We start from the raw sequence: 20,398 nt of genomic DNA, 5'->3' as shown, positions 1-20,398 counted from the left end.
TAACACGATCCGCCCCTCGCGGTTCACCATGAAAAAAAAAACATCCAGGGCCTGGAAAAATGGGATAAATTCCAGGAATGAGAAAAACCCATCCAGGGACTGGAAAAATGGGATAAAATTCCCAGGAATGAGAAAAACCCATCCAGGGACTGGAAAAATGGGATAAAATTCCAAGGAATGAGAAAAACCCATCCAGGGCCTGGGAAATGGGGAAAATCCAAAGGTTTATCCCAAATATCCCATCCAGGGCCTGGAAAAATGGGATAAAATCCCCAGGAATGAGAAAAACCCATCCAGGGACTGGGAAATGGGGAAAATCCAAAGGTTTATCCCAAATATCCCACCCAGGGCCTGGAAAAATGGGATAAAATTCCCAGGTGTTATCCCAAATATCCCGTCACGTTCTCCGACACGAACACGATCCGACCCTCGCGGTTCACCATGAAAAAAAAACCATCCAGGGCCTGGAAATGGGAAAATTCCAAAGGTTTATCCCAAATATCCCATCCAGGGCCTGGAAAAATGGGATAAAATCCCCAGGAATGCGAAAAACCCATCCAGGGCCTGGGAAATGGGAAAAACGGGATAAAAGTCCAAGGAATGGGAAATAAAAGGGCAAAAAATTCTGAGGTTGGATCCCAAAAACCATCAAGGACTGGAATGGGAAAGAATTCCAAGGTTTTATTCTAAAAATCCATCTGGAACATGAAAAAGGGAGAAATTCCAAAGGTTTATCCCAAATATCCCATCCAGGGCCTGGAAAAGGGGAAATTCCAACGTTTTATCCTAAAAATCCCATCTGGAACCTGAAAAAGGGAAGAATTCCAAGGTTTTATCCCAAAAACTCATCTCAGCCTAGAGGGTGAAGAATTATTTTGGCCATAAATTCCAGGATTTGTCCCATTTTTTATGGAATTCAAACCTTGCAAGGGAGAGAGAGTGAAAATTCCTAAAAATTCCTGCTCAGATCAGGATCCTGATCCTGATCCTGATCCTAATCCTAATCCTAATCCTAATCCCAATCCAAATCCCAATCCTAATCCCAATCCTAATCCTAATCCCAATCCTAATCCCAATCCCAATCCTAATCCTAATCCTAATCCCAATCCCAATCCTAATCCCAATCCCAATTCCAATCCTAATCCCAATCCCAATCCAAATCCCAATCCTAATCCCAATCGCAATCCTAATACTAATCCCAATCCTAATCCCAATCCCAATCCTAATCCTAATCCCAATCCTAATCCTAATCCCAATCCTAATCCTAATCCTAATCCCAACCCTAATCCCAATTCCAGTCCTAATCCCAATCCCAATCCTAATCCTAATCCCAATCCTAATCCCAATTCTAATTCTAATCCTAATCCCAATCCTAATCCAAATCCTAATCCCAATCCAAATCCCAATCCTAATCCCAATCGCAATCCTAATCCTAATCCTAATCCTAATCCTAATCCCAATCCTAATCCCAATCCTAATCCTAATCCTAATCCCAATCCTAATCCTAATCCCAACCCTAATCCCAATTCCAATCCTAATCCCAATCCCAATCCTAATCCTAATCCCAATCCATTCCCATTTCCAGTCCAGATGCTGGTCCCAATTCTAATCTCAATCCTAATCCTGATCAAATCCTAATCCAAGTTCCCATCCTAATCCTAATTCTAATCCCAGTTCAATCCCATTCCTAGTCCAGATCCTGATCCAGATCCTAATCCCGATTTTACACCATCCCTTATCCCATCCTAAACCCAATCCTAATCCCAATCCTAATCCCAATCCTATTGGGAAAAGGAAACCCTCCCCTAAAACCGGGATTAAAGCACAAACCCCTCCCCTAAAATCCCCCCCAAAAAAACCCTAAATTTCTTTTTCCCTCTCCAAATTCCGAGCTTTTGGAATTTTTAATTTTCAATTTTTTAAATTTCCCAGCTCCTGGAAAATCCCATCCTGGAATAACTGAAATCCTAAAATTAAGGAATAAAAAAAGGATTAAAGCACAAAATCCATCTCTAAAACCCGGGATTAAAGCACAAAATCCACCCTAAAATCCCCCAAAAATCCGGATTTTTTTTGTTTTCCCGGTTTTCCCTGCCCACATTCCGGTTTTTTTTTTTTGGGAATTGTGTCTCCCACCTCGAGCAGGAGGGGCCCCAGCGATTCCTTCTCGATGACGCCCTGGCTGCTGGAGGAGATGTCGGATTTCTGCACGTCGTCATCGGCACACTTCTCTGGAAAAAAACACCCAAAAAATGGGAATTGTCAACCCTGGATCCATGGAAAAATGGGAATTTTTAATCTTCAATCTACAAAAAAAAAGGAAACTTCAATTCTGAATCTACTAAAAAACCTGAATTTCCAATCCCAGATCTATGGGAAAAGCTGAGAATTTTGAATCCGAAATCCACCGAAAAAAAGGGAATTTTCAATCCCGAATTACCCAATTACCCCATGACCCCATTATCCCATTATCCCAATATCCCATTACCCATTATCCCATTACCCCATTACCCCCCATTATTCCATTACCCCATTACCCCATTACCCCATTATCCCATTACCCCAATATCCCATTACCCCATTATCCCATTACCCCATTATCCCCCATTATCCATTATCCCATTATCCCATTACCCCAATATCCCATTACCCCATTATCCCATTACCCCATTATCCCCCATTATCCATTATCCCATTATCCCATTACCCCAATATCCCATTATCCCATTATCCCATTACCCCATTACCCCATTACCCATTACCCCATTACCCCATTACCCCATTATCCCATTACCCCATTATCCCCCATTATCCATTATCCCATTATCCCATTACCCCAATATCCCATTATCCCATTATCCCATTACCCCATTACCCCATTACCCATTACCCCATTACCCCATTACCCCATTATCCCATTACCCCATTATCCCATTACCCCATTATCCCATGACCCCATTATCTCAATATCCCATTATCCATTATCCCATTATCCCATGACCCCATTATCCCATTACCCCATTACCCCATTATCCCAATATCCCATTACCCCATGACCCCATTACCCCATTATCCCCCATTATCCCATTACCCATTATCGCAATATCCCATGACCCCATTATCCCATTACCCCATTACCCCATTATCCATTATCCCAATATCCCATTACCCCATTATCCCAATATCCCATTACCCCATTACCCCTGGTGTTATCCCCCATTATCCCATTACCCCATATTATCCCATCATTATCCCATATTATCCCCCATTATCCCGTGTGTTATCCCATATTATCCCATATTATCCCCCATTATCCCCGGTGTTATCCCCCATTATCCCGTGCGTTATCCCATATTATCCCCCATTATTATCCCCATTATCCCCCATTGTTACCGTGCTGCATCCTGCGCAGGTGCCGCAGGTGTCCCACGGTGTTTTTGAGGGCGTGGCCGTGCTCGGCCTTGGTGGCCAGCGCGTCCATGTCACCGAGGCTCAGGGACAGCAGCTCGGCCAGCTCGTGCAGGTAGCGCTGCTCCTGCTCCCGCCGCCGCTTCTCCGCGCTGGGCCCACAAACCGGCACAGTCAGCACTCGGCTCCGCAGTTCCAACACTTTCCACCATTTTCCCACCATTTTCCCACCTTTTTCCCACCATTTTTCCCCATTTTTCCCGATTTTTTCCCCATTTTTCCTGATTTTTCCCCAATTTTTCCTGATTTTTCCCCAATTTTTCTTGATTTTTTCACCATTTTTCACGATTTTTTTCCCCATTTATCCCCAATTTTTCCTGACTTTTTCCCCATTTTCCCCGATTTTTTCCCCATTTTTCCTGATTTTTCCCAATTTTTCCTGATTTTTCCCCAATTTTTCCCGATTTTTTCACCATTTTTCATGATTTTTCCCCCCATTTTTCCTGGTTTTTCCCCAATTTTTCCCAATTGTTTCCAGATTTTTTCACCATTTTTCCTGATTTTTCCCCATTTTCCCCAATTTTTCCACCATTTTTCACCATTTTTCACCATTTTTTCCCCATTTTTGCTGTTTTTTCCCCAATTTTTCCCCATTTTTCCCCAATTGTTTCCTGATTTTTTCACCATTTTTCCCAATTTTTCCCGATTTTTTCCCCATTCTTCACGATTTTTCCCCATTTTTCCCCATTTTTCCCCAATTTTTCCTGACTTTTTCACCATTTTCACGATTTTTTCCCCATTTTTCCCCATTTTTCCTGATTTTTCCCCATTTTCCCCAATTGTTTCCTGATTTTTTCCCCATTTTTCACGATTTTTCCTGATTTTTCCCCATTTCTCCCCCATTTTTCCTGTTTTTTTCACCATGTTTCCCCAATTGTTTCCTGATTTTTTCCCCATTTTTCACGATTTTCCCCCATTTTTCCCCAATTTTTCCTGATTTTTTCATCATTTCCCAGATTTTTTCCCCATTTTTTCCCCAATTTTTCCAGATTTTTTCACCATTTTTCCCGATTTTTTCCCCATTTTTCCTGATTTTTCCCCATTTTTCCCCAATTGTTTCCTGATTTTTCCCCAATTTTTCCTGATTTTTTCACCATTTTTCACGATTTTTTTCCCCATTTTTCCTGTTTTTTCCCCAATTTTTCCCCATTCTCCCCCAATTGTTTCCTGATTTTTTCCCCATTTTTCCTGATTTTCCCCCATTTTTCCCCAATTTTTCCCGATTTTTTCACCATTTTTCACTACTTTTTTCCCCATTTTTCCCGATTTTTCCCAATTTTTCCTGATTTTCCCCCAATTTTTCCTGATTTTTTCCCCCATTTTTCGCGATTTTTTCCCCATTTTCCCCCCATTTTTCCTCATTTTTTCACCATTTTTCCCATTTTTTCCTGATTTTTCCCCCCATTTTTCCTGATATTCCCCCAATTTTTCCTGATTTTTTCACCATTTTCCCCGATTTTTTCCTCATTTTTTCACCATTTTTCCCGATTTTCCCCCCATTTTTCCTGATTTTTCCCCCATTTTTCCCGATTTTTTCCCCAATTTTTCCCCATTTTTCCTGATTTTTTTCCCAATTTTTCCCCACTTCTCCCCACTTTTTCAACATTTTTTCCCACTTTTTTCCCCAATTTTTCCCCATTTTTCCTGCTTTTTTCCTGCTTTTTTTCCCCATTTTTTTCCGGATTTTTTCCCGAATTTTCCCACCATTTTCCCGATTTTTTCCCAATTTTTCCCAATTTTCCCTATTTTTCCTGCTTTTTTCTCCATTTTTTCCCGATTTTTTCCCCAATTTTTCCACCATTTCCCCGATTTTCTCCCAATTTTCCCCCAATTTTTTCCCGATTTTTTCCCAATTTTCCCAGCATTTTCTCCCAGGTTTTCCAGTTTTTTCCCCATTTTTTCCCACTTTTTCCTGATTTTTCCCCAACTCTTTCTCCCAGTTTTTTCCACCTTTTTTCTCTGAGCTTTTCCCACATTTTTCCTTCATCCTACTTTTTTTCCCACTTCTCCTTTTTCCCAATTTTTCCCATTTTTTCCCATCTCTCCAGAAATTCCCATCCCAACCCCGCGGCCAGGAACAATCCTGAAATTCCAGACTGCAAAATTCCCAAAAATTCACAATTCAGGATTTTTGGGAAATTTGTGTGAAATTTGCCACAACCCCCAACGTTCCCACAAAACCTCAAATTCCGTAAAATCCCGAAAATTCTTTGGGATAACGACGCCCACCCCATTCCTATTAAAAAAAAAAAAAAAAAAGGGGGGGAAAATTCGGGAAAAACGCGGGAAATTCCAACGGATCCCAAGAATTCCGACGGATTTGGGAATTCCAACAGATCCTGGAATTCCCAGAGATTTTCGAATTCTGACGGATTCGGGAATTCCGACAGATTTGGGAATTCCAACAGATTCGAGAATTCCGATGGATCTTGGAATTCCAACAGATTTTTGAATTCTGATGGATCCCGGGAATTCTGACGGATTTGGGAATTCCGATGGATCCGAGAATTCCAACAGATTTGGGAATTCCAAAGGATCCCGGAATTCTGACGGATTCGGGGAATTCTGACGGATCCCAAGAATTCCAACGGATTTGGGAATTCTGATGGGATTCCAGGAATTCTGACGGATCTGGGAATTTCAACAGATTCAGGGAATTCCAACGGATTTGGGAATTCCGACGGATTCCGGAATTCTGACGGATTTGGGAATTCCGATGGATCCGAGAATTCCGATCGATTTGGGAATTCCGATGGATCCGGGAATTCCAACAGATTGGGGAAATCCAACGGATTTGGGAATTCTGACGGATTTGGGAATTCTGACAGATCCCAGAATTCCGACGGATTCGGGAATTCCGAAGGATTTGGGAATTCCGGTACCTCTGGGCGGGGTCGCAGGGGGATCCTTTGCGCTTCCGGGATTCGGGAATCGCCGGATCCGCGGAGCCGTCGCCGAGGCCGCTCATGGTGGGATCCTACGGAGCACCTGGGGGGGAAAAAAAAAAAAAATGGGAAAAAGGGTTGGGAATGTGGATATTCCCAAGGGAATCCCTCCCCAGGGATTTGGGATTCAGGGATTTTCCTGGAATTCCCAAGATTTTGAGGTGCTGGGATTCTCAGGGGTTTTGGATCGTTGATATTCTCAGGGATTGAGGATTTTTCTGGGGGGGGGATTCTCAGGAATTTTGGATTCCCGAGATTCCCAGAGATTCGGGATTCCCGGAATTCCCAGGGTTTTCTGGTATTCCTGGGAATTTCAGATTCTGGGAATTTTCCAGAAATTCAGATTCCTCCGATTCCCTTGGATTTTTGACTCCCTGGATTTCCATGGATTTCAGACTCCTGATATTCCCAGGGATTTTGAATTTTTTGGGATTTCCAGGTATTTTGGGTTCTTGAGATTCCCAGAGTTTTGAGATTCCCAGAATTCCCAGGGATTTCTGATTCCCAAGATTCCCGGAAATTCTGGATTCCCAGGGATTTCAAATTCCCAGGAATTTTGGATTCCCAGGGATTTGGGATTCTCAGAATTCCCATGGATTTCTGATATTCCAGTGAATTTTGGATTCCAAAAATTCTCCAGAATTTCACATTCCTGGGATTCCCTTGGATTTTTGATTCCCTGGATTTCCAGGGACTTCAGACTCCTGATATTCCCAGGGATTGTGGACTGGGATTCCCAGGAATTTGGGATTCCCAGGCAGTTCATATTTACAGAATTTCAGGATTCCAGAATTCCAAGATTCCAGGATTTTAGCATTCCAGGATTCCAGAATTCCAGAATTCCAGGATTCCAGAATTCCAGGATTTCAGGATTCCAGGATTCCAGAAATCCAGAATTCCAGCATTCCAGGATTCCAGAATCCCAGGATTCCAGGATTTTAGGATTCCAGGATTTCAGGATTCCAGAATTCCAGGTTTTTAGGATTCCAGGATTCCAGGATTTTCCGGCCGTGCCGTTCCCATGGAATTGCTCAGGATGGGAATTCCCAGCTCGGAGCCGTTCCCGGGGTGTCCCAACACAGCCGGGAAACGCCGGAGCAGAGAGGGGAGAACCGGGGATGCACCAAACGGAACCAAACAGAACCAAACAGAACCAAACGGAACCAAATCCAACCCAACCCAAGGGAACCCAACAGAACCAAACCAAACAGAACCAAACCCAACCCAATCCAACCCAACGGAACCAAAGTAATCCAAAGGAACCCAACCCAACCGCACAGAACCAAACCCAACCCAACGGAACCAGAAACCATCCAACGGAACCCAACAGAACCAAACCCAACCCAACGGAACCAGACCCAACCCAATGGAACCCAACCCAACCCAACGGAACCAAACCCAACCCAACGGAACCAAACCCAACCCAACGGAACCAGACCCAACCCAACGGAACCCAACCCAACCCAACGGAACCAAACCCAACCCAACGGAACCAAACCCAATCCAATGGAACCAAACCCAACCCAACGGAACCAAACCCAACCCAATGGAACCAAACCCAACCCAACGGAACCAAAAACCATCCAACGGAACCAAACCCAACCCAATGGAACCAAACCCAACCCAATGGAACCAAACCCAACCCAACGGAACCAAACCCAACGGAACCCAAAGGAATCAAACCCAATCCAATGGAACCCAACAGAACCCAACGGAACTGAAACCATCCAGCAGAATCAAGCCCAACCCAACAAAACCAAACCCAACAGAACCAAACCCAACCCAATGAAACCAAATCCAACCCAACAGAACCCAACGGAACCAAACCCAACCCAATGAAACCAAATCCAACCCAACAGAACCCAACGGAACCGAGATCGTCCAACAGAACCCAATCCAACCCAACAGAGCCCAACAGAACTGAACTTATCCAACAGAACCAAACCCAACCCAACAGAACCAAACCCAACCCAATGGAACCCAACAGAACCAAACCCAAATCCAATGGAACCGAACCCAACCTAACAGAACCGCATCCAATCCAACACAAACCAACAGAACCAAACCCATCCAACAGAACCCAATTCAACCCAACGGAACTCAACCCAACGCAATGGAACTGAACAGAACCAAAAACATCCAAACCCAACCCAACTGAACCAAACTCAACCCAACGGAACTGAACCCAACCCAACAGAATTGAACCCATCCAATGGAACCCAACGGAACCCATACAACAGAACCAAACCCAACGCAACGGAAGTCAATGGACCTAAAAACATCCAAACCCAACAGAACCCAACTGAACCAAACAGAACCAAACCCAACCTAATTCAATCCACTGGATCCAAATCCAATCCAATGGAATCCAACGGAACCGAACCCAACAGAACCAAACCCAACCCAACATAACCAAACCCAACAGAACCAAACGGAACCAAACCCAACCCAACGGAACCAAACCCATGGAACCAAACCCAACAGAACCAAACGGAACCAAACCCAACCCAACGGAACCAAACCCAACAGAACCCAACCCAACCCAAAGGAACCCAACAGAATTGAAAACATTCAAACCCAACAGAACCCAATAGAACCAAATCCAACCCAACCCAATCCACTGGATCCAAACCCAATCCAAGAAATCCGAAAGAACCAAACCCAACCCAACAGAACCACACGGAACCAAACCCAACCCAAAGAAACTGAAAACATCCAAACCCAACACAACCCATTGGAACCCAACCCAACGGAACCAAACAGAACACAAGGGAACCCAACAGAACCGAACAGAGCCCAATGGAACCAAACCAAACCCCAGGGAACCAAACAGAATCAAACTCAACCCAACAGAACCCAGCCCAATGGAACCGAACCACACCAACCAAACCCAACCCAACCAAACCCAACTCAACAGAACCCAGCCCAACAGAACCGACCCACATCAACCAAACCTAACCAAATCTAACCAAACCCAACCTAACCAAACCCAACTCAACAGAACCCAATCCAATAGAACCAAACCCAACCAAACCCAGCCAAACTGAACCAAACCCAACCCAACTCAACAATAACCAACCCACTAGAACCAAACCCAACCAAACTGAACCAAACCCAACCCAATAGAACCAAACCCAGCCAAACTGAACCCAACCCATCCCAATCAAACCCAACGAACCCAACTCAACCACACCGCAAGGAACCAAACCAAGGCACGACGTCGTGGACCAACCACACCATTGGCGATGGGCCAAAGCAGCTCGTGGTGACCCAAACCAACCAAACCCAACCCAAACATGAGAGGTGATCAACCCAACCAAACCCAACCAACCCAAACCCAACCCAAACAGGAGAGGTGATCAACCCAACCAAACCCAACCAAACCCAACCACACCCAACCAAGCCCAATCAAACCCAACCCAACCAAGCCCAACCAACCCAAACCCAACCCAAACATGAGAGGTCATCAACCCAACCAAACCAAACCCAACCAAACCCAACCCAACCCAAACATGAGAGGTGATCAACCCAACCAAACCCAACCAAACCCAACCCAAACATGAGAGGTGATCAACCCAACCAAGCCCAACCAAACCAAACCCAACCCAACCAAGCCCAACCAAACCAGACCCAACCAAACCCAACCAAAACATGAGAGGTGATCAACCCAACCAAACCCAAGCCAACCATGAGAAGTTATGAACCCAACCCAACCAAACCAAGTCCAACTCAACCCAACCCAACCCAATCCAGCCATGAAAGGTGATCAACCCAACCCAACCAAACCAAACCCAATTCAACCCATCCAAACCCAACCCAAGCCCACCCAACCCAACCCAGCCAAGAAAGGTGATGAACCCAACCCAACCAAACCAAACCAAATCCTGAGGGGATGAACCAAACCCAATCATGAGGTGATGAACCACAGCTCATGGTCATGGACAGAACCAAACCAAACCGAACCAAACCAAACCCAACCTGACCAAACCAAACCAAACCTGACTAAACCGAACCAAACCTGACCAAACCAAACCAGACCTGACCAAACCAGACCAAACCAAACAAACCGAACCAAACCAAACCCAACCTGACCAAACCGAACCAAACCTGACCAAACCGAACCTGACCAAACCGAACCAGACCAAACCAAACCTGACCAAACCAAACCTGACCAAACCAAACCTGACCAAACCTGACCAAACCAAACCCAACCTGACCAAACCAAACCTGACCAAACCAAACCCAACCCAATGCAACCAAATCCAACCTAACCCAAGCAAACCCCAATTCCATAAAATTCCATTAAAAATTCCTGGATCCAAATCCAGGTCAGAAATTCCCATGGGAAAAGGAAATTCCCTAAATTTCCCAGATCCAATCCCCTCGAAAAATTCCAGGATTTTGTGCTGGGAAAGGAGAAAATTCCCAAATCCCAGCGGGAATATCCCGATTTTCCACAGAATTCCCAATTTCCCACTGGATTATCCCAATTTTCCATAGAATTCCCAATTTTCCACAGGAATATCCCAATTTCTCACAGAACTATCCCAATTTTCCACTGGATTATCCCAATTTTCCACAAAATTCCCAATTTTCCATCAGGATTATCCCAATTTTCCACACAATTCCCAACAAATCCCAAAAATTTTTCCTGATTTTTTTCCTCCATTTTTCCCAATTTTTCTTTCCATTCCACGAATTTTCCATCAAAATTCTCCTTTTTTTTTTTTTTTTTTCTCTCCCCTCTCAAACCATTCCCAATTTTCCACCCATGACTCCCAAAATTCCTCAAGGCTTTTCCCACATCAAAATTCCACCCAAAAAAAAAAAAAAATCCCTGGAATCCCATCCCAATATTTAAAAAAATACATATATATATAATTTGATTAAAACAAATTAAAAATAATAATAATTCAGATTTTCTGGAATTTTTTTCCTCTCCAAAAATTCCCTAAAAATGGGGAAATCCAAGGATTTTTTTGCTGTCTAGAATTCTAATTTTTTTAATCTCAAAAGAAAAAAAAAAAGACAAAATTCCAAGAAAAATTCCAGCTGGGAAAAAAAAAAACCTCAGAACTTACCTGGGATTTCTGGAGGTGAGAGATGGATCATGGGAAATTTGGGATTTTCCAAGAAAAATCCTAAAACCTCGGGAATTCCATGGGAATCTCAAATCCCTGCAGGGAGGAAAAAAAATCAGGATTATTTTGGGAATTATTTGGGATTTATTTTGAGAATTATTTCTCTTGGAATTTTAGAATATTCCAGGAATTTTTTTTTATTTTGTTTGGTTTCAATCCTCAAAAATTCCAAGAGAAAAAGTGGGAAAAAGAATTTTTTTTTTTTAATTATTTTTGGGATTTTGCTCGTCCCAGTTGGAAAAAAAAAATGCTGGAAATTGAAAAAAATTCCAGGAAAAATGGATGGGATGGGTTTTTTGGGAATTTTCCCCAAAAATTCCTGGATTTCCACTTTTTTTTTTTTTTTTCCCCCCAAAAAATTCCCGGATTTGCCTCGTTTTGCCCAGAAATTATCCCCCAAAAATTCACAAAGATGCAAAAAAAAATCAGAAATATCCTGAAAAAATTCCCCCCCAAAAATCGTGAATTATCCTGAAATGTCCCCAAATATTCCCAAAAATTCACTGAGGTCCGGAAAAACCCAAAATGATCCTGAAAAATAAAATTAAAAATAAATCAAGTAGCCACAAAAAATCCCAAAATATCCACAATGATCCCCAAAATATCCATAAAAGTTCCCAAAAATCCCACGAAGATCCCCAAAAATTCCAAAATATCGACAATAATTCCCCCCAAAATATCCCAAAAACCCACAAAGATCCCCAAAAAATCCCCAAAAATCCAAAAATATCTGCACCCATCCCCAAAACAGCCATGAAAGATCCTGAAAAATCCACCAAGATCCCTAAAAAAATCCCCCAAAAATTCCCCCCAAATAAAAAATAAATTTCCAAAAAATCCCATAAAAATCCCCCAAAAAATCCCCCCAAAAAATCCCAAAGAAATCCTTTTAAAAATCCCTAAAAATAAAAAAAAATCCCCAAGAAAATCCCCCCAAAATCAAAAAAATAAAAATAAAAAATCCAAAAAATCCTCCCAAAAATTGCAAAAAAATCCCTTTAAAATCCCGAAAAAATCCCTTTAAAAATCCCCAAAAAAGCCCAAAAAAATCCCCCCAAAAATAAAAAAAAATCTCAAAATATTCCCAAAACCCAGCAAGATCCCAAATAAATCTCCCCAATCCCCAAAAAAAACCACAAAGATTTTCAAAAATCCCCCCCAAAAACCCAAAAAATTCAAAAAAATCCCAACAAAATCCCTGAAAACATTCCCAAATATCCCCCCCAAAAATCCCTAAAAAATCACAACAAAATAAAAAAAAAAATCCCAACAAATCCTAAAAAAATCCCCCCAAAAATCCCCCCCCAAAATAAAAAAAAATCCCGAAAAATAAAAAAAAAATCCCCCCAAAATCCCCAAAAAGTCACAATGAAATTTTTTTAAAATCCTTAAAAATCCCCAGGATTTTCCCATCAAAATTCCAGGATTTTTTCCACCAAAAATTCCAAGATTTTCCCACCAAAATTCCAGGATTTTTCCACCAAAATTCCAAGATTTTTCCACCAAAAATTCCCTGATTTTTCCACCAAAATTCCAGGATTTTTCCACAAAAATTCCAAGATTTTTCCACCAAAATTCCAGGATTTTTCCACCAAAATTCCAAGATTTTCCCACCAAAAATTCCATGATTTTTCCACCAAAATTCCAAGATTTTTCCACCAAAAATTCCAAGATTTTCCCGCCAAAAATTCCAAGATTTTTCCACCAAAAATTCCAAGGTTTTTTTCCACAAAAATTCCATGATTTTTCCACAAAAATTCCAAGATTTTTCCACCAAAAATTCCAAATTTTTTCCACCAATCCCAGAATTTTGGGATTTTCGATTTTTCCGGATTTTTTTTTTCTGGATTTTTCTGGAGTTTTTCCCTCCCCCAGGATTTGAAAGAAAATTTGGGATTCTCAGAATAAAATCTGGGATTTGTGGAATTTTTTTTGGAATTTTTCTTCCTGGAAAATCAGCACCAGAAAATCTGGGAAAAGCTGCAGGAAATTCCAGGAAAATTCCAGAAATCCTGGAATTTTTTTTTTTTTTTTTTTTTTTTTCTCCAGGGATTTTTGGTGTTTCCAAAGAAAATTTTCTTGGAATTTGGTGAATCCAGGATTTTTTTTTCTTTTCCCAACAAAATCAAAATTTCTTTTCCTTGGAATTTTGGAGAATTTTGGGAATTTCTGGAATTTCTGGAGCTCTTTTCCTTGGTTTTTAAAATCCATGGAAACTTTTTATTCCTGAATTTTTTTCCTCTGATGGAATTCTCCCCCAAATTCCAGAAAATTGGAAAATCCGTGAAAAATCCGGGATAAATCCAGGGATTTGGGATCTCTTGGAATTCTGGATGGAATTCCAGCTAAAACAGGAAAATTCTGGGATTTGGGGGGAAAAAAATGGGGAAAAATTTCTGGATTTTTTTTTTTTTGAGAACAAATGAAGGAAATTCCAGGATTTTCGTGGAAAAATGGAGGAAATTTCAGGATTTTAATGGAAAAAAAAGAGGAAATTCCAGGAATTTTCAAGGAAAATGGAGCAAATCCAGGGATTTTTGGGAAAAAAAATGGAGAAAATCCAGAGATTTTCCCAGAAAAATTGAGGAAATCGATTTATTTCCCCAAAAAAAAAAAAAAAAAAAAAAACTGGAAAAAGGGAAAAACTCAGAATTCAGGAAAATTTTCCAGGGAATTTTATAAATCCAGGATTTTTTTCCTTTCCCAACAAAACCAAAATTTCTTTTTCCTTGGAATTTTGGGAATTTTTTCCTGCCCTGCATTTCCCAAAATTCCCCTGGAATTCTCAGCTCTCAGCGGGCTCAGAATTCCAAAATTTGGGAAATTTGGGGAATTTTGGGAATTTCTGGAATTCCAGGAGCTCTTTTCCCTGTTTTTTTTTTTAAATCCATGGAATCTTTTGATTCCTGAATTTTTTTTCCCCCCTGAAGGAATTCTCCCCAAAATTCCAGAAAATTGGAAAATCCATGAAAAATTCTGGATGGAATTCCAGCTAAAACAGGAAACTGGGGGAGAAAAAAATTGGGAATTTTTAGCACCAAAAATCCCTTGGAAGAAAAAAAAAAAAATGGGATCAGCTCCCAAAAAATTCCAAAAAATTGGGAGAGACAAAAATGAGCAGAAAATTTGGGAATTCTGCTCCCGACCTGGATTTTTTGGGGGGAATTCTGAACATTTTTTTCCCTTTTTTTTCCCCAAGATTTTGGGAATTTCAAGCCCATCCCAACCACTTTGGGAATTTTTCCAGGAGCTTTTCCCAAATTTTGGGAATTGGGTGGAAAATTCCAAAGGAATTTTTGAATTCTTCCCATCCCCGAATTTTTGGGATTCCAGCTGGGAATAAAAGGAGATTTTCCTATGGAAATCCAAGAATTCCAAGAATTCCAGAGGGAAAAATTCCCAATTTTTTTTTTTCTCCCCCACTTTCCTGTTTTAGCTGGAATTCCATCCAGAATTCCACGGGATCCCAAATCCGTGGATTTATCCCGGATTTTTTCGTGGATTTTCCAATTTTCTGGAATTTTGGGGAGAATTCCATCAGAGGAAAAAAATTCAGGAATAAAAAGATTCCATGGACTGCAAAAAGAGCTCCAGAAATTCCAGAAATTCCCAAAATTCCCAAAATTTTGGAATTCTGACACCGCTGAGAGCTGAGAATTCCAGAAGGAATTTGGGAAGTGGAAGGTGGGAAAAAATTCCCAAAATTCCAAAGAAAAAGAAATTTTGATTTTGTTGGGAAAAGAAAAAAATCCTGGATTTATAAAATTCCCTGGAACAATTTTCCTGAATTCTGAGTTTTTCCCTTTTTCCTGCTTTTTTTTTTTTTTTTTTTTTTTTTTTTTGGAAAGAAATCGATTTCCTCCATTTTTCCCCCAAATTTCTGGATTTGCTCCATTTGCCATGAAAATCTTGGAATTTTCTCCATTTTTCCCTGAAAAATCCTAAAATTTCCCCCATTTTTCCATGAAAATCCCTGAATTTCCTTCATTTCTCCTCCAAAAAATCCAGAAATTTCCCCCATTTTTCCCTAAAAATCCCAGAATTTCCCCCATTTTTTCCACGAAAATCCCTGAATTTCCTCGGGGTTTTTTCCCCAAAAATCCCAGAATTTCCCCAATTTTTCCATTGAAATCCTTGAATTTCTTCTGTTTGTCAAAAAAAAAAAAATAAAATCCTGGATTTTCCCTCATTTTTTTCAAGAAAATCCCAGATTTTTCTCAATTTTGCCAAGAAAAACCCAGATTTTTCTCCATTTTTCCATGGAAATCCTGGAATTTTCTCCATTTTTTTCCCAAAAATCCCAGAATTTCTCCCATTTTTCTCAAAAAAAATCCCAGCTTTTTCTCCATTTTTGCATGAAAATCCTGGAATTTCCCCCATTTTTCCAAGAAAATTCCAGCTTTTCCTCCATTTTCCCTGAAAATTCTGGAATTTCCTCCCTTTTTCCAAGAAAATCCCAGAATTTCCCCCATTTTTCCAAAAAAATCCGGGAATTTCTTCAATTTTTCCCAAAAATATCCATAAATTTCTCCCATTTTTCCACGAAAATCCAGCAATTTCTCCCATTTTTCCCCAAAAAATCCCAGCTTTTTCACCATTTTTCCATGAAAACCCTGGAATTTTCTCCACTTTTTCCTGAAAATTCACCCCAAAAAAATCAATAAAACCCCACAAAAATTTCACATATTCCAACATTTTTTCACACACAGAAATTTCCTGGAATTTCCATCCCAATCCCAGAAAAAAAAAAAAAAAAGAAAAGAAAATTCCCACTTTTTATTCTTTTTGCTGTGTCTCTCTTGGAATTATTTGGGAATTTTGAAGGGCTTGGAAAAATGAGGAAAAATTGGAATTTTTGGATCTTCAGGGTGATAATTCTGAGGGGTTTTTTTCTGTTTTTTTTTCCCCCAAAAAAATTCCTGGGTGATGCAAGAAAAAAAATTCTGGAAAATTGAGGGCAGGGAAAGGGAAAAAATTGGGGAATTCTGGAAAAAATAGGGGAAGGAAAGGGGAAAAAATTGGGAATTCTGGGAAAAAATAGGGCAGGGAAAGGGAAAAATTTTGGAATTACAGAAAATTTAGGGAGGGGAAGGGAAAATTCAGGAAATTCTGGGAAATTTAGGGCAGGGAAAGGGAAAAAAATGGGAAATACAGAAAATTGAGGGGGGGAAAGTTTAAATTCAGGAAATTCTGGGAAATTGAGGGCAGGGAAAGGGAAAAATTTGGGAATTTTGGAATAAAAAAGGGCAGGGAAAGGGAAAAATTTGGGAATTACAGAAAATTTAGGCAGGGAAAGGGAAAATTTTGGGAATTCTGGAAAATTGAGGGCAGGGAAAGGGAAAAATTGGGGAATTCTGGAATAAAAAAGGGCAGGGAAAGGGAGAAATTTGGGAATTACAGAAAATTTAGGGAGGGAAAGGGAAAATTCAGGAAATTCTGGAAAATTGAGGGCATGGAAAGGGAAAAATTTGGGAATTTTGGAATAAAAAAGGGCAGGGAAAGGGAAAAATTTGGGAATTCTGGAATAAAAAAGGGCAGGGAAAGGGAAAAATTTGGGAATTCTGGAATAAAAAAGGGCAGGGAAAGGGAAAAATTGGGGAATTCTGGAATAAAAAAGGGCAGGGAAAGGGAGAAATTTGGGAATTACAGAAAATTTAGGGAGGGAAAGGGAAAATTCAGGAAATTCTGGAAAATTGAGGGCAGGGAAAGGGAAAAATTTGGGAATTTTGGAAAAATTGAGGGCGGAGAAGGGAAAAACTTGGGAATTACAGAAAATTTAGGGGGTGGGAAAGGAAAAATTTGGAAATTCTGGAAAATTGAGGGCAGGGAAAGGGAAAAATTTGGGAATTCTGGAATAAAAAAGGGCAGGGAAAGGGAGAAATTTGGGAATTACAGAAAATTTAGGCAGGGAAAGGGAAAAATTGGGGAATTCTGGAAAAACTGGGGTTAGGGAAAGGGAAAAATTTGGGAATTCTGGAAAAAAATAGGGCAGGGAAAGGGAAAAAAAGGGGAAATACAGAAAATTGAGGGGGGGGAAGGGAAAATTCAGGAAATTCTGGAAAAATGAGGGCAGAGAAAGGGAAAAAATGGGGAATTACAGAAAATTTATGAGGGGAAAGGGAAAATTCAGGAAATTCTGGGAAATTTAGGGCAGGAATAGGGAAAAATTTGGTAATTTTGGAAAAATTGAGGGCGGAGAAGGAAAAATTTGGGGATTACAGAAAATTTGGGGGGGGGAAGAGAAAATTCAGGAAATTCTGGAAAATTGAGGGCAGGGAAAGGGAAAAATTTGGGAATTTTGGAATAAAAAAGGGCAGGGAAAGGGAAAAATTTGGGAATTCTGGAATAAAAAAGGGCAGGGAAAGGGAAAAATTTGGGAATTCTGGAATAAAAAAGGGCAGGGAAAGGGAAAAATTTGGGAATTACAGAAAATTTGGGGGGGAAAGGGAAAATTTGGAAATTCTGGAAAATTGAGGGCAGGGAAAGGGAAAAAATTGGGAATTTTGGAAAAATTGAGGGCAGAAAAGGGAAAAATTTGGGAATTACAGAAAATTTAGGGAGGGAAAGGGAAAATTCAGGAAATTCTGGGAAATTGAGGGCAGGGAAAGGGAAAAATTTGGGAATTTTGGAAAAATTGAGGGCAGAGAAGGGAAAAATTTGGGAATTACAGAAAATTGAGGGGGGGGAAAGGGAAAATTCAGGAAATTCTGGGAAATTTAGGGCATGGAAAGGGAAAAATTTGGGAATTACAGAAAATTTAGGGAGGGAAAGGGAAAATTCAGGAAATTCTGGGAAATTTAGGGCATGGAAAGGGAAAAATTTGGAAATCCTGGAAAAATGAGGGCAGAGAAGGGAAAAAAATTGGGGAACGCTGGAAAAAATAGGGCAGGGAAAGGGAAAAATTGGGGATTTCTGGAAAACCGAGATCAGGGAAAGGGAAAAATTTGGGAATTGTGGAAAAACGAGGTGAGAGAAAGGAAAATAAAAAATTGGGAATTGTGGAAAAATGAGGGCACAGAGCCCCCTGCAAGGAGGCATTGCCGATGCACCTGGCTTGGGAAAGCTGCTCCAGAGGCACCTGGAAGTGTGGGATCCTCCTCTCCGGGAGGATTTTGCGGATATTTCGAGGATATTTCGGGATTTTTTTAGGGGGGGGGAGGGATATTTTGGGATATTTGGGGATATTTCGGGATAATGTCACCCTCACACAAAGCGCTGCCACCTCCCCCCCCCACACCCCAAACCCCACCCCAGGGATGAGCCGGGGGCGGCGGTGCCATTTTTTTTTTTTTTTTTTTTTTTTTTCCTCCAAGAGGGAATTAAAAAAATGTATTAAAAAAAAAAATGAAAATTGAAAAAGCTGCGAGTGAAGAAGGGAATTTCAAGCTGAGAAAGGGAAGGGGAGAGAGGCCGGTGGGACTTTTGGCGACCAAGTTGCAAAGCGCGGCGAGCGCGGGGGTGGCTGAGGGAGGGAGGGAGGGAGGGAGGGAGCGCGGGGTCCCTGAGGGGGGAGCGATGGCGGAGGGCGGGCCCGCAGCGAGGGGAGGGGACGGAGCCGCGCTCGGCTCGGGAGGCAGCGAGCGAAGGAAGGAGAGAGAGAGAGAGAGAGAGAGGGAGAGGGAGAGAGAGGGGGAGGAGGAGGAGGAGGCAGCCGCCATGGCCGGGGAAGGAGCGAACGCTCAAGCGGCGCCGCTCCTCCTTTGCCTCCCTCGCAGCCCCGTGACAGCGGGCGCGGGAGGCGCGGGCCGAGCTCCGCCGCGGGGCCCCGCTCGCTCTTCACTCACCTGCCGCTGACAGGGCCGAGGCCACGGCGGGCAACGCCACAGCGACTCCCGCGGCCGGGCCGGGCCGGGCCCGCTGGAGCGGCGGCCCCCGGGGAGCTGCGGGAGCCGAGGGTGGAGGGCGGAGGGAGGTGCTGCTGGCCCCGGCTCCGCTCAGGGGCTCCCCCCGCGCCCGCCGGGGCCCCTCGGGCTGGGCGGCGCGGCGAGGCTGCGGGGCTCCGGCTCGGGCTCGCCGCGATCCTCCCTCCCTCCTCCTCCTCCTCCCCGGCGGGACGGGGCGGAGCTGGGCATGGAGGACGAAGGGGGCGGTGGCGGCGGAGCTCCGCTGGGGATGGATCCTCCTCCTCCTCCTGCCCTTCCTCCTCCTCCTCCGCTCCGAGGCCGAGGCCTCGGAGCTGCGCGGCGGCGCCGCCATCTTCTACCGGCTGGGCCGAGCCGCGGGCCCGGGACGGGGCCGGGACGGGGAAGGGGACGGGGAAGGGAAGGGGAAGGGGAAGGCGGCGCCATGTTGGCGGCTGAGGGCGGCCGGCGCTGAGGGGATCCGGCCGCGCCGGGCCCGGGCATGGCTGCCCGATGCCGCCTCTCGGCCCCGGCATCTCCCCGGTGCCGCCTCTCTGCCCTCAGCCCCGGCATCTCCCCGGTGCCCTCAGCCCCGGCATCTCCCCGGTGCCCTCAGCCCCGGCATCTCCCCGGTGCCGCCTCTGTCCTCAGCCCCGGCATCTCCCCGGTGCCCTCAGCCCCGGCATCTCCCCGGTGCCGCCTCTCTGCCCTCAGCCCCGGCATCTCCCCGGTGCCCTCAGCCCCGGCATCTCCCCGGTGCCCTCAGCCCCGGCATCTCCCCGGTGCCCTCAGCCCCGGCATCTCCCCGGTGCCGCCTCTGCCCTCAGCCCCGGGATCTTCCCGGTGCCGCCTCTCTGCCCTCAGCTCCGGCATCTCCCCGGTGCTGCCTCTCTGCCCTCAGCCCCGGGATCTTCCCGGTGCCGCAGCTCTGCCCTCGGCTCCGGGACCCCGCCGGTGCCACCGCGATGCCCTCAGGACCTCGGGATCCCCGGGACCTTCTCGG

The 20,398-nt window shown here is 43.3% G+C and overlaps 1 protein-coding gene across 1 annotated transcript in view; it reads right to left on the bottom strand.

The window, feature by feature from the left end:
* NCOA1 (nuclear receptor coactivator 1) overlaps positions 1–19,584 on the bottom strand; it is a gene marked incomplete in the record, with an annotated part of 51,477 nt that extends 31,893 nt beyond the window's left edge. The window contains 6 exon segments of the mRNA XM_088162603.1: positions 385–464; positions 2,137–2,231; positions 3,394–3,560; positions 6,351–6,456; positions 11,495–11,590; positions 19,339–19,584. Of these exon segments, the coding sequence (XP_088018729.1) occupies positions 385–464; positions 2,137–2,231; positions 3,394–3,560; positions 6,351–6,436 (428 nt within the window).
* Positions 19,585–20,398: the final 814 nt, after the last annotated feature.

The sequence above is a fragment of the Sturnus vulgaris genome, chromosome 3, assembly GCF_052056855.1.
Source record: "Sturnus vulgaris isolate bStuVul1 chromosome 3, bStuVul1.hap1, whole genome shotgun sequence".
NCBI classification, from domain to species: domain Eukaryota; kingdom Metazoa; phylum Chordata; class Aves; order Passeriformes; family Sturnidae; genus Sturnus; species Sturnus vulgaris.
The sequence above is the reverse complement of the archived record's forward strand: the minus strand, read 5'-3'. Positions and strand labels throughout refer to the sequence as shown.